Consider the following 15287-nt stretch of genomic DNA (forward strand, 5'->3'; position numbering starts at 1 on the left):
ACAAAGTCAATAACTATGTTGGGTAACACTGTACTTTGAGAGTCCCAACAGCGTGCCTGTAGATGCTCTACATATTGTCTGCTGACTATCTTTTACATTTTAACTATCCACTAACCCTAACCTTAGCAAGCAGTTGTTTAGGGTGCAAAAAACGTATGGAGAAGAAAAGACAAATGAACTGCAAAAGACTTGAGAAGAATTAAACGTGAAGCTACCAGGAACCCATTATCCTCTAGTGCCACCATATTCCAGAACCTGCAATCTACCTGGAGTGTCCAGAAGATACAATGTGTCAAGTGCTCAGAGACATGGCCAAGGTCAAGGAAGGCTGAAAGAAGATCACCACTGAATAAGATTCACACATTGACTCTTGATGGACCAGATGGTATGGTCCTGTGGCCATCACTAATGGAGGCAGGGCATCACTTCGAGTCAGGGATGTCTTTTACTTCAGGCAAACATTGCATGCAAAATATTTGACGGCTGAACATGACTACTTTATTGAACATGATTTTAATCTATCCAAATACTTTAGGCACCCTAACACGGGAAAGACTTTGTACAAATCATTGCATAATCACAAAATGGTTCATCTGATAAGAATGAAAATACAAATTAAAAGTTGAGTGTGTGCACTTTAACCCCAAAAATCTCTTTAAAATCAGTGTTAAGACTAATTTGCAAAGTAAAACAGTTTACATAAATATTGAAAGTATATATTCTAGACACTTTACATATAAATCTATAGAACAATTTAATGTTTGTAGTACATTAGTAAATAAACAATACCTCAGCTGAAGGGATAATGGACTGTTTTAAAGCAGAGAAAATCGAACCGTTGGTTTGATTCTCTAACCTCATTCACCTTGATGTGGCCAGTCATCCAGTAAAGCTGTAATGTACTGTACAGTAACCACACCTGTTGGGTAAGTCTGTGAATAGCACACAGACAGTTAAGTCAGAAAAACATCTTGTTTGGTATGACACGTTACATCAGTTGCTCATTTGAAATTATATATATGAATATTGAAAAAACAAACCAACAGACACAGTCCACCCTTGAGGACCAGAGTTTCCCCATCTTTGTTAATCTTAAAAATCATGGGAGTTGCTGGTTGGGCTCAGCAGCTATTGTCCTTGTTCTTATCCTCTGTTACCAGACGAACAAGGTGAGGGGCAGAACCTCTAGCACTGCCACTGTGGGAGTGGCTTAATGCCAGATGCTGCCCAATGGGTACCTGTCGCGTCTCTGATAGGTCACTCCTAGGCGTCACCCTACAAGACAAATTTGTTAAAAACAACCTTTTAACAGTAGAGATGAAAGCACTTGGGCAAAAGAGTGAAAACATTTGTCTTTACCTTCCCTCTGACACTCTGTGGAAGCTCTCAGAGCGGCTGCTAACCTTGCTGGGGCTGCCATTCTTACTGCGTCTCTCTGGCTTTTCCCTACCCTCTCTCCCTCCAGACTGCAATTGTCCACTAGGAAGCCTCTGTGTTTCCTTCAGCCTGGAGGTCCGGTTAGAACTGCCCCGTTCCAGCTGTTCCCTGGCAGAGGCCTCAGAGGAGCCCCTGGCCTCAGAGACAGAAGCCTGACCACAGGCAGCCTCATGGTTGCCCACTACTGATGTGCCATGGTTGGCTGTGGTGCCGGTGGCTGAGCCGCCTGTACTGGTGCCCATGGACTTGGATACCACCTTAAGTTTGTGGGAGCTGTGCTTGTAGTGCTTCTTCTTGTGCTGCACCCGACTGTTATGTTTGAGGAAGAACTCACACGACTCCTGGAGAACTCTCCGGCTCTCGCTAATGGGGCTGGACAGAGAAATAGAATTTGAACAATGTTTATACTGTATCATTCTAAATAAATCTGTAGAATTAAATTCATCAGCCATCTGTAAAATAGATTCCCAAATGACTTCCTATTCCTTATACAGTTTAATCCACAACCTTTGAACTAGCAATAGGATGAAAGTAAAAAAAAACAATATACAGCATCTGACAAAGTCCTGTCCAATTCTCTCATGGTATAATGACATTTTGTTTTGTTTGATGTTGCATTTCAAAACATTGACTCACAAAATCAATTACTGTAGAGTGACGCTAGTTTTATTTTGAGAAATACTTGTAAGAAAAAAAGCTACAATATGTTGCTTGCAGATGTATTCAACCCCCAAACATTTGATAGAGCCACCTTTCATTAGAAAAACTTTTGGTAAGTATGTACCAGCTTTGCAAACAGTGTTGGAGTGAATTTGATTCAGGTTTTTATTTGTCTCCTCTTTCCCAACATCCCATCAATGTCATCTTACAGTAATTGATATTAAGTGTCAGGTTATTAAAATAAATATTATTCTGAACAACATTACAAGAATCCTTACTCTTTCTCCTGGTCCTGTTAAAGAAGAAAGCCCATTCTGAGCAGGTTTTCTTGCTGCTGACCCAGAACACAGCAGAGATCCCAACCACCAGGGTCATCATGTATTTAATCAGGAAGAGGGAAAGGTCTGGGCGATCAGACTCTGTAATCTGAAACCAAAATGAACTTGCTTTAAAAATAATTATAAACAGTGCCTAATTCTTTTTGCTGGAACAAAAAGTGAACAAGATGTGAGAGACCAAAGCACCTTGTGATTGGACTACATACAAATACTGTGGGGCAAAAAAGTATTTCTCCCACTTAAAAAGATGAGAGGCCTGTCATTTTCATCATAGGTACACTTCAACTATGAGAGACAAAATGAGAAAAATAAATCCAGAAAATTCCATTGCAGGATGTTTTATGAATTTATTGGTAACTTCCTCAGTAAAATAAGTATTTGGTCACCTACAAACGAGCAAGATTTCTGGCTCTCACAGACCTGTAACTTCTTCTTTAAGAGGCACCTCTGTCCTCCACTCGTTACCTGTATTAAATGGCACCTGTTTGAACTTTTCAGTATAATAGACACCTGTCCACAACCTCAAACAGTCACACTCCAAACTCCACTATGGCCAAGACCAAAGAACTGTCAAAGGACACCAGAAACAAAATTGTAGACCTGCACCAGGCTGGGAAGACTGAATCTGCAATAGGTAAGCAGCTTGGTGTGAAGAAATCTACTGTGGGAGCAATTATAAAAAAATGGAAGACATACAAGGACCACTGATAATCTCCCTTGATCCAGGGCCTCCACGCAAGATCTCACCCCGTGGGGTCAAAATGATCACAAGAACGGTGAGCAAAAATCCCAGAACCACACGGGGGGACCTAGTGAATGACCTGCAGAGAGCTGGGACCAAATTAACAAAGGCTACCATCAGTAACACACTACGCCGCCAGGGACTCAAATCCTGCAGTGCCAGACATGTCCCCCTGCTTAAGCCAGTACATGTCCAGGCCAATCTGAGGTTTGCTAGAGAAAATTTGGATGATCCAGAAGAGGATTGGGAGAATGTCATATGGTCAGATGAAACCAAAATAGAACTTTTTGGTAAAAACATCATGCTTTGGGGCTGTTTTTCTGCAAAGGGACCAGGATGACTGATCCGTGTAAAGGAAAGAATGAATGGGGCCATGTATCGTGAGATTTTGAGTGAAAACCTCCTTCCATCAGCAAGGGCATTGAAGATGAAACGTGGCGGGTCTTTCTGCATGACAATGATCCCAAACACACCACCCAGGCAACGAAGGAGTGGCTTCGTAAGAAGCATTTCAAGGTCCTGGAATGGCCTAGCCAGTCACCAGATCTCAACCCAATAGAAAATCTTTGGAGGGAGTTGAAAGTCTGTGTTGCCCAGCAACAGCCCCAAAACATCACTGCTCTAGAGGAGATCTGCATGGAGGAATGGGCCAAAATACCAGCAACAATGTGTGAAAACCTTGTTAAGACTTACAGAAAACATTTGACCTCTGTCATTGCCAACAAAGGGTATATAACAAAGTATTGAGATGAACTTTTGTTATTGACCAAATACTTATTTACCACCATAATATACCAATAAATTCGTTACAAATCCTAAAACATGATTTTCTGGATTTTGTTTCCACATTTTGTCTCTCATAGTTGAAGTGTACCTACGATGAAAATTACAGGCCTCTCTCATCTTTTTAAGGAGAACTTTGGGAGAACTTGCACAATTGGTGGCTGACTAAATACTTTTTTGCCCCACTGTGTGTATATATATATATATTTTTTTTTTTTAAGAACCTAAACACCTTAATGTATTTAAGCAATAACACCTAAAGGTAGTACATGAGAGAGCACCTGAGCACCACCTTTTCAATTTGTGATTAACAATGTTCCGGGCTGAGTGTGAGGGTTACCTTGTGTGAGCAAGGGATGCTGTACTCCTGGCACCGGTCATTGATCCAGGTGTTTTCCCAGGTGGAACGCTGACTCTGTTCATAGATATAACATCCCAGCAGACTAACCAGGGGCACAAGGTACAGCCCACTAAACACCCCAATACGGATCATAAATTTCTTCAGCTTCTCCTGATTCCTCTCATCGTGCTGAATCACCTGACGCACGTTGTTGAGCGACACAATACCAGCCAGTAGCAGAGACAGCCCCACCACCACACCAATACACAGTGGTGCCAGCACAAAGTACCGCAGGGCATCCAGATCGTAGAGCCCCACAAAACACACCCCACTGATGTTATCTCCCTCCACCTTGTTGAGAGCTAGTAGCATGACGGTTAGGGCTCCGGGGATTCCCCAGGCGACAGAATGGAACCACACAGCCTTCTTTTCGATGGCCTCGCAGCTCCACTTGGGCCCGGCGGCAAGGAACCAGGTTATGGTAAGGATGACCCACCAGACAATCCCGGCCATTGAGAAAAAGTACAGCAGCATGAACAGTAACGTGCAGCCTTTACTCTGAGATCCCATCACTACTGTGTCCATGGCAGCTGGATAGACTGCCTTGTTGCAAGATGCACTGTTCCCCAGCAAGAAGCCGATGAAGTAGATGAGCGACACAAAGCTGTAACACACGGCGTAGAAAATGATTGGCCGCTCTGGGTAACGAAAGCGTTTGACGTCGATCAGAAAGGTGAGGAAGGTGAAGAGTGTTGCACCGAGGCAAACAATGGAGCACACACCAATGAAGGTCTTGGCAAACTCGATCTCATCGGCCTGGAAGTACATGTTGGAGCAGGGGGGAGCACAGTCCCCGGCACCAAGGAATGCAGACCCCTGGCCAGGTCGGGTCTTCAGCTGCAGAGGGCACCAGAAGCCCAGGTCCCTCTTGGCAAATGGAGAGGTCTTTGGGGTGGTCAGTTTGGTAGGTGGCAAAGCTGAGCCATCTGGAGAGTAGCGGCATTCCTCCAATCTAGTAGAGTCAAGAGTTAAGACCATAACTGAATGAATACCAAATCAAAGCTTAGTACTTAAATAAATATTTAAGAATTGTCAACTAGCTAACGCATGCACTTTATAAACCAGTTTATAATATTTGGTCATATGAAATATATTATGTCCCTCGGCAACCTGGTACAGTACAAAATTCATGGGTAAGAGAAGGTTCTTAGCCTAAGACTTAAGGAATTCCACCCAATCAGTCATACCTATCACACTGCAGCTCCAGAGGCCATGTGATGCCAAAGGTGCTTATTTCTTCCTTGCAGTCTGACTTCACAGTCTCACACCTGTCACGACACGGCCGGATCACCTTGGTGTCCTCGGTGCATGCTGGAATAAAAGCCTGGCACAGGAACTGATGTACTTCAGGAGAACAGTGCAGATTGACAAGTGGCATAAAGGGCTGTGGAGACCAGAAGGATGAAAACATGATTTTAGAGGCTGACAAACAGACAGATATATTCAGATGTGGTTCTAGGGTAGCAAAGTGTTTTTCCTGAAAATCCTGTTTAGATGGTTCTAGATTTCTGTCCTTTTCTCTCTTAACTGCAGGCTTTTTAACCAGGAATTCTAGAAAATAATTTGCACCCCTTATATTTTTAAACGAGCAACTCATATTGGTTTCAACTAAATGGATGTAGATATTACAACAGTTACAGTATATGAAAGCCAGTCAACATGATATTTTTATCTCAATCAGAGCAGCACCACAGTACTTCTTGCCATGGGTAAATCCATAAATAGAATGTATATTTTATTTTATGTACACTTTGTAAGAAAAGCAAAAAAGGCAACAGTACACAGGAGTCTGTAATGCTACAAAACACACTGTACTCTCAGGCCAAACAAAGAATTCCTTTCACTGGCTTGCTCTAATATTCTTCAGTTTCAACAGATTTTATTAGAGGGGTGGGGTTGGGATCCAGGAAATTACTGAAACAGCTTGGAACAAAAACAATGACTGACTGGGCAACATGTCAAAAGGGTAGTTAACAACCATGAAAACATACAACATATACCATTTAGCAACTAATGCATGCATTCTGTATGAATGGGTGGTACTGTGAATTAAACCCACTATTCTGGTGTTGCAAGAATTGGTCATAAATAGGCCTTGTCTATTAACTAGATCTCAATGTCCTAGCAGATGGGTTGATACTGATTTCTTGAACATTTCAAAGGAGTAAAGTCATTACAGGTCTGCAATCCAACATGGAGGAACGCATTGGTTAATAAATGATAATTAAATGAATGTAGATTCTTCCTCAGTCCTCACAATCGTGTAATGACATTATTATGTATTCCAATGAACACACATCAAAATTATTAGTCTAGATTCAAAAGATGTCATTTTATTTATCAACCCATGCAACATGTAAAGCAAGTGTAAAGTTTCACTTTTGTTTGAAAGTGTTTGTCATGTTAACAATATTTATACTTTGTAATTCAATACATATTGTAACGTGACTAGATCAGAAATGAAAGGTGGATTTTCAAACTCAACAGTTCATAAAAAAAAAAATATATATAGGCAAGTTTTTGGCCATTGCCCATACCAAATAACACTTGCACTCCACAGAACATGGTCCTTATCCATGGGTGCTCAGCCACCCCCCCCCCCCCCCCCCCCCCATTCCAAGCATTCCTGTGGTAGGCAGACAGCCGCTTGATTGGCACACTGAACACCCCTTCCCAGCTGTCTAAGCAGGTCACTACAATAGGGTGGAAGATTGACGCAACAGCAATGCGCCTCACCCTAACAAGCAAGAGTGCGATTGTTGGATGTTTGAAAGCAGTAAGTTGACTCTGTGTGCGTAACAGCCAACATGAAGCAGCTCCATCACTGCCACAACACATCATATTAGCAGCGTTGTCCATCACTGGCTGGTTCTCTCTCTCCAAAAGACAAAACGCATAGATTTAGAAAATCGATTTCTGGATTTTAAGAATTAATTTCAGATCATCAAAACAAGAATACCAACTAATTGGAAGATTGCTTTTTTAACCCAGCCCTGTGTCCTTTTGTTTCATTGTTATTTATTTATTCTGTGTTACAGTTTTGTTTATAAATTCTAATACTACATTTAAACCTAGGCATTACAGAAAGAGAATGTGTATCTTATTTATTATATGGTTTTATTTACAAATTTTTATTCATTGTGTTTTTGTTATTAAACCATATAGAAATAACTTCTAGGACTGAATTTGCAATTGTTGGAATTAGAAGCATCATCAGCAGCAAAGATCTTTATGCCAGGGTACAGCAACCATAAAACACTGGAATCGTATTTGTCAACAATGTTCTTATAGGTGAATCCATTATTATAATGGTTTGTGATTATGGATTAAGCATTGAAACCCTATTGTTTTTGTTACCATTAGTTACTAGAGTTACAGCAGTTCACAAACTTGTAACCTTGTTAGAATCCAGTGATTCTTTGGAAAATGTGGATGTGTTTATTTTTCCTGCATAACACCCACAAGCTTTGCGAGAAAAATCTGCCTACCATGTGTACTTCTATGCAGGGGTGTACAGATGATAGCCATCACGTCTGACTTTGTGCAGGTTACCATAGTAACAACAATGCTCTGGAGAAGCTAGGTTTGGTATGTCATCTACAAATGACTTTATAGATTTTGTATGTTTTTGTAAATTAAATAAAAAGGAATGCCAAGCAAATTTATTTTTATACAAAAAACTTGCGATTTGCTGCCCATTGCACTACTCCAATTGAAAATCTTAGACCTTCACCACCACTGCGGCCCGTGTGTAGGTGCCTGTGGACATGCATGTCCACTGTTCCAGTGCGCCCGCAGCCTCAGACAGACACAATTCAATTTATATGGATAGCGGCAAGGCGTCGTTGACGGTTGCGCATAGCATATCGCAGTGGTTCCCAAACCTCTCCTAGGGCCCCCCCACCAGCCATTCCATCTATTAGATGTATCCTAGAGCTAGCTCACCAGATTCAACAGGTAAGGGCTTGTTAATAAGTTAAGTTGATTCAGGTGTGCCAGCTCAGGGATACAAACACATATTGGCCTGCTTTACCCTATTATATAAAATAGAGAGTGAGAGAATCTCTTATAAGTAACATTGCTATTGAAAATTATCACTATATCCAAATAAAATATATTTTTTTTAGCAGAATTGAATTGAGACCTTGTGAATCAAAATGTAAATTGGGAGATCAGTACCGATACCCAGCCCTAGAAAACATTAGTATCAACATTGGCAGAGTGTGGTACAGTTGTGTTCATAAGTTTGCATACCATGGCAGAAATTGTGAAATTCTGGCATTGACTTTGAAAATACGAGTGAATAAAAACTATTTTATTTAAGGATAGTGGTCATATGAAGACATTTATTATCACATAGTTATTTAATCAAAAGTTGACATACCCTTGAATGTTTGGCCTTGTTACAGACACACAAAGTGACACACACAGGTGAGAATGGCAATTAAAGGAGAATTTCCCACACCTGTGGCTTTTTAAATTGCAATTAGTGTCTGTGTATAAATAGTCAATGAGTTTATTAGCTCTCATGTGGATGCATTGAGCAAGCTAGCTACTGAGCCATGGGGAGCAGAAAAGAACTGTCAAAACACCTGCGTAACAAGGTAATGGAACTTTATAAAGATGGAAAAGGATATAAAAAGATATCCAAAGCCTTGCAAATGCCAGTCAGTACTGTTCAATCACTAATTTAGGAGTGGAAAATTCAGGGATCTCTTGATACCAACCCAAGGTCAGGTAGACCAAGAAAGATTTCTGCCAAAACTGAATTGTTCGGGATACAAAGAAAAACCCACAGGTAACCTCAGGAGAAATACAGGCTGCTCTGGAAGTGTGGTTGTTTCAAGGAGCACAATACAACAACACTTGAACAAAAATTTGCTACATGGTTGAGTTAGCAGAAAGAAGCCTTTACTGCGCCAATGCCACCAAAAAAGCCTGGTTTCAATATTCCCAACCACACCTTGACACGCCTCACAGCTTCTGGCACACTGTAATTTGAAGAGACGAGACCAAAATAGCGCTTTATGGTCACAACCATAAGCGCCATGTTTGGAGAGGGGTAAACAAGGCCTATAATGAACAGACTACCATCTCCACTGTGAAGCATGGTGATGGCTCACTGATGTTTTGGGGGGGGGTGAGCTCTAAAGGCACAGGGAATCTTGTGAAATGTGATGGCAAGATGAATGCAGCATGTTATCAGAAAATACTGGCAGACAATTTGCATTCTTCTGCACAAAAGCTGCGCATCGGATGCTCTTGGACTTTCTAGCATGACAATGACCCTAAGCACATGGCTAAGTTGACCCTCCAGTGGTTACAGCAGAAAAAGATGAAGGTTCTGGAGTGGCCATCACAATCTCCTGACCTTAATGGGGAGATCTCAAACATGCGGTTCATGCAAGACGACCAAAGACTTCGCATGACCTGGAGGCATTTTGCCAAGACGAAAGGGCAGCTATACCACCTGCAAGAATTTGGACCTCATAGACAACTATTACAAAAGACTGCACGCTGTAATGGATGGTAAAGTGGGCAATACACAGTATTAAGAACTAAGGGTATGCAGACATTTGAACAGGGGTCAGTTAATCTTTTTCTTTGTTGCCATGTTTATGATTATGCCATTCTGTTATGACCTACAGCTGAATGTGTAATGAAAAAAAATACGTGTTTTGCCTGCTCACTCAAGTTTTCTTTACAAATAGTACATATATTACCAATTCTCCAAGGGTATGCAAATTTTGAGCACAACTGTATATGAAAATCGGATATCAGTATTAGCCAATAATTTTCTTGATGCATCCCTACTACATAGTGATAGCCCAAAGTAGCCATAACTAAAAACAAACTATTTGAAATTGGCTTTTAGTCAATGCAACTAAAGAGGCTGCATTATAAAGATTATACTTAAATTAAAAATACATTGGCTGAATTGCAAACAAACAGAGTATGCTCTTTCTGCTTTCACTGCTATTCAGGTCAGTTTCCTTTTAGGTACTGAAAATGTAACTGAAGCTTCCAAACACTAATGGAATCTTGGCACAATGTCATGTCGTGGTGTAGCAGGAATAATGTCCATCAGAAGAAAAAAATTGCATAGCAATAGGGCAGTAAACTTCATGATAAAACCTACATTTCACAGGCCATCTGGTCAGAATATCTGTCAGCAGCAGGTACGTATCAGAATTAAAGTGTGAGAGAAGAGGGGAAGAAAAAGAGAAAGATGTTGAGAACAGTGTGGAAGGAATGCTAGTCTTTGTATGAGACTGGGTGTGTCTCCCTCTCCTTCCTCTCTTAAATCAAAGGCCGCCCCACACAACAAAGTTCCCAGAGTTCCCCTGTGGCTGCCTGAGGTTGTCCTGAAATAAGAGGAGCACTTCAGCTCAACCTGACAGACACTGTAACCAACTTTTCTCCAAACTCAGTACATGTAACTAAACACTGCAGATACGCAGAGAAGGAAGAAGACAGATTGCTAAGACCCAAGATACAATACTCAGCTATCCAATAAGGACCACAGTTGTTTTATACTTTTAAGTTGGTTATAGACTATGGGGATATTATGTGCATGCATGCTACAGCATCCACAGTTAAACCGCTGGATGCTACTTACTATTACCATATTATTTTTCTCTTAAATAAAATGTATTAAAATGTTTGTGTTGCCTGTCTGTGATCATTTTGACAGATTTTTTGTTTGTGTGTTTTCTGTGCACAGACAGAAGTATAGAACTTAAAAGAAGCTACATGTTTTGATGTATTGAAGGGCCTTGAGCATGTTCCATATGTCCCTGGGTTAGGGTATCGGATGTACGTAAATACTCCACAGTGGTACGTCATGCATGCTCTGATTGTACATGACTTGAGAAGCTTGAGAATAATACATGATATGTACTTCTGTGGGTGTTATATGTATTTGATAAATATATATACTGTATGCTCCGAAAACAAGTGCACTACGTTTGTTTAGTACACCTAAGGGACAGCACAGACCTTGCCAGGCCAAATACCTACTAAAAGGCCATTGAGGGAATAAAAGCAATGTGATTTGTCTTGTGTTTGAACGTCTTCTTTTGTATGTGATCATTTTATATTAACTGATTTCTATCTTAGAAACTGATTTTTATTTGTGTTTCCTATCTGTGATCATTTCAACTGATTTGGATTTTTGTTTTCTGTGCACCGACAAAAGTATAAAACTTAAAAGAAACGACATGTTTGATGTGTTGAAGGGCCTTGTGCATGGTCTGTAGATCCCTGGGTTAGGGTATCCTGATGACTTGTATGTAAAGCTTGAGAGTAATACATGATTTTTACTTTTGGGGTTGTTATATGTATTTTATAAATATATGTATGCTTTGAAAACAAAACAGGTGCAATGTGTTTGTTTACTAAACCTAAGGAACAGCACAGACCTTGCCCAATACCCACTGAAAACACTGATGGAATAATAACAGTGTTTAAAGCTATGTACTTTGTGTTAACATGTATATGCAGGACCCAGCTTTAAGAGACCTTTAAAGGTTTCATAATATCTAAGCCACTTCAGAGATAATTATTTGCTTTATGCACCAGCTTTATGACAAACATGAAAAACTGTTCACATCCAGGTATTTTTTTCCTTTAAAACTGGAAAATATTAGGGTTGTATCACAATGAGGAACACCTACCTCCATTCTGTTGGCAGCAATATCCTGGTCATAGTGCTCCATCATATTCGGGAAGAATGTCAAATTGTACTGCATCCCCAGGCATCGAGGCTCCTTGATCGGTTCACAGGTGAACAGACTGTGGGAGTAGCAGCTCCTTGCCCCGATCAGTGCCAGGCACACCCAGACCAGCCCTGGCATCATTGTAGAAACTGGGTGCTAAGCTATAATATCTGTGTAAAAACACCTCTATTTTGATTTGTGAAGGGATGGTGTTATGTTCAAGAGGTTGGACCACTCTTCAGTCACATTCCTCTAAGCCTTCTGGGGTCATCTCCAAGGAGATGGAAGGAGTAATGACAGGTGACAAATTCCCATCAGCCACCAAAGGTTAAGCACGGGTCTGTGTCCACTCCTGAAGTTCCAAGCTTTAAAAAGAAAGGGGTGTCATTCCAACACAATAACCATCAATATATATTACACATAAATCTTCATATTAATCAGATCTGAGGGCATTCATTCTAGTGAAAAAGACATTACGGATTGATAGATCTGTCCAATCTCTTGTACGAGGTTTGAAGCATAGCTTCGACATTAGCAAATCTTAATTTGAGCAATGTTATATATGTTTACAGAAAAGTTAATTACATCGAAACTCATTAGGGCTCTGTAAAAACATGTTTCTCATTAATAAAGGCATCTCTATGAGTTTTACTTGAATTTGTTCCTTGCTGGGGGAGTGTTTTCTTAGTCGCAATAGCTACAGTACCTGGGGGACAACGATTGTTGATACTGAGAAACAAATTAAACCCGCGAACAGTAAGCAGGGTCCATAGAGATTACAGGCATGCTTTTTTTTTTTATGATAAACGTACTTTTACCTAGCACTAACGAGTTTGGAGGTAGTTAACTTATCTGTAAACCTATGGAACATTTTGCAACTAAAGACTAGCGGTCGAAACGAGTTGAAGTTAGACGGTAATGTAAGACACAAGACGACAGAAGAATAGATAATATGGAGGTATTGCAGACTAAGTGAATATAAGCCTCAGCTTGTTGATACAGGCTTGAAGATTTGCGTGTCTTGTGAAGTTCACTTCATCGCACACAGGTAATCATTCACAAAAAGCACTGTCTGGAATGCATGCAGTCTGCGTTCAATAGACAAAGTCGAACATGTTCTGTAGTGCAGAAATAAATCACATTATATCACATTTTCATCTGAAACAATAGTTCTGTTATTTATGTTTACGCGTACATGTAAAAGTGGGTAGAATGCGTTAAATAATAAACAAATCAGATTTTGGATACCGATACAGGCCTACTGATCAACCAACAATCACGAGCAACTCAAATACTGCCTAAAAAATGTAGGTTATCAGTTGCTCGCAGAGCAAACCATTCCACCGAGACATAGACCATGTAGTTCATGGGAACTAAAATTATATACGAATTCCAAGAAATGTTGCTACTAACAGAACTGAAAAGGCTTTCTAATGTTCACGTACATTCCACTTTACCAAACATATGTTTATTTATTTACAGTAAAAAACAGCGTTTGAAAAATATTACTAAATGCTTTAAGAAAGTTGCAGTAAATCGGAATACTTAAAATATAAAGCGTACTTCCTTAATGTTTTCCCCCACATGTGTAGCATTGGGTACTCCATTTCCCCCATGTCGAGCAGCCAACTTTGGGAAGTGGGATTATTAAACAGCCCTGTCTCAGGGCCTTGGAAATGGCCCCGATAACTTTAATAATTTTACATGTACACAAGGACTACAGAAAAATGTCACATGAACAATTACACGTACCTTTCCTTTGTTTGTGCTTTCCAAATAAAGGACAGGCTAGTACACATTATACTCCGCCTTTCTTTCAGCTCTACATCCTGTGTCACTGTCTGTGTTCGGTACGACTCTCCATACAGTAACTAACCGTGGAAACCGTCCCAGCCACAACTGGCCGTTGTTAGCAGGCTCTGTCATGCGCAGACATTGTGCGAACATTAAGCGCGGTCTTTAATTCTTATTCAAAGTTGATATGTATTAAGGGGATCAAGTTTGGGTTCAATTTGTTCTGATTTTGTTGTGTCTGCCAGCTTTAGGTATGTGGTCACTAAAAGATGGCAATCACGCCAATATCGTTCATATAACGCTTTTTGATAAACACAGGAATGTTGACAAGATTTAATTACTTTCTGTAAACCGTTTATTTGACACGCCACGTAAATCAGCTAGCTAGCTGTTTCTGTAATCCCGGCGTTACTGACAAAACAAGCCACTGTAGCTAACTCAATAAAGCCCAACAAACAGCTTGTTTTACTTTGTGTAGCCTTGTATACCTACTACTCATAAAAGGGACTGTTATTATAAATCAATCTGTAGAGTAACATCTTCCTTATTCCGTGGCACATTTGATCAGCAGTGAACAGCAGCAGCTGACGGCTGGGTGTGTGGTAATGTACTGTATTGCTTTATAGACCGTACACAATGCCCTGTCTAACAATGCATAGCAGTTAACTCCGGAGCCCTTTCCAAATCCACCTAGTATAGCCTGGCTAAGCATTGCTACTCATTCTTACGCCACTTAAAGAAAGGACAATCGTCTTATAGGCAGCTTGTTGTTTTCATATTTGACATGCTGTTGTCACAATATGTATAACCATTGTATAAGGTGGCCTTACCAGGAGAGATTGTATTTGGAACCAGTTGATTATCATGCACCTAAGTGTCCTACCGAAGGACTGCATGCACACAAATTCATCGATACGTTGCCCTACACAAAATTTTACTTATTAATCTTAATCCAGGTGCCGCATCACTACATAAATAATCATGCAGTATGTAGTTATAGTTTCTATCTATTACGTGACATGTCCTCCCATGGGCACACCCAAAACCAAAAGCCATAACTGAATTGCAGAAATTCTATTACGCTGTTGAATTATATAGGCTAATTGAACACAATGTCAGTATGAGAGTTGAGTAATTGCATATTGATATACTTTGGTTACATATTTTACAGTTAATGTTACTAATTATCTGATATGCAAAGACTAAAATGGGACCGTTAACATTTTGAGTTCCACAACAATGTGTTATGTATCTGTATATACATGCATTAGGTGATTTATAATCATAATCAATGATTTACATTATTGATTTATAGCTGCACTATATATAACCAAAATATCTCAACACACAGCCATTAATGTCTAAATCGCTGGCAAATGAAGTGAGTACACCCCTAAGTGAAAATGTCCAAATTG

At 40.2% G+C, this 15287-nt stretch overlaps 1 protein-coding gene across 3 annotated transcripts; it reads right to left on the bottom strand.

The window, feature by feature from the left end:
- Positions 1 to 475: 475 nt before the first annotated feature.
- LOC105027096 (frizzled-6) lies at positions 476 to 13973 on the bottom strand. 3 transcript variants are annotated; one of them, XM_034289175.1, is made up of 7 exons: positions 13831 to 13973; positions 12037 to 12443; positions 5548 to 5744; positions 4301 to 5312; positions 2377 to 2523; positions 1360 to 1811; positions 476 to 1275 (listed from the first exon to the last, which is right to left on the bottom strand). In XM_034289175.1, exons 2-7 carry the CDS (start codon positions 12217 to 12219, stop codon positions 1122 to 1124), a joined length of 2145 nt encoding a protein of 714 aa, XP_034145066.1. In that variant the 5' UTR covers positions 12220 to 12443; positions 13831 to 13973; the 3' UTR covers positions 476 to 1121. The 3 variants fall into 3 exon arrangements, with proteins under 3 accessions (XP_034145066.1, XP_034145064.1, XP_034145065.1); XM_034289173.1 differs by lacking the exon at positions 476 to 1275 and having other exon boundaries at positions 1531 to 1809; positions 2376 to 2523; positions 13831 to 13971; XM_034289174.1 differs by lacking the exons at positions 476 to 1275; positions 13831 to 13973 and adding an exon at positions 13642 to 13791 and having other exon boundaries at positions 1531 to 1809; positions 2376 to 2523.
- Positions 13974 to 15287: the final 1314 nt, after the last annotated feature.

The sequence above is a fragment of the Esox lucius genome, chromosome 20, assembly GCF_011004845.1.
Source record: "Esox lucius isolate fEsoLuc1 chromosome 20, fEsoLuc1.pri, whole genome shotgun sequence".
Taxonomy (NCBI): Eukaryota; Metazoa; Chordata; class Actinopteri; order Esociformes; family Esocidae; genus Esox; species Esox lucius.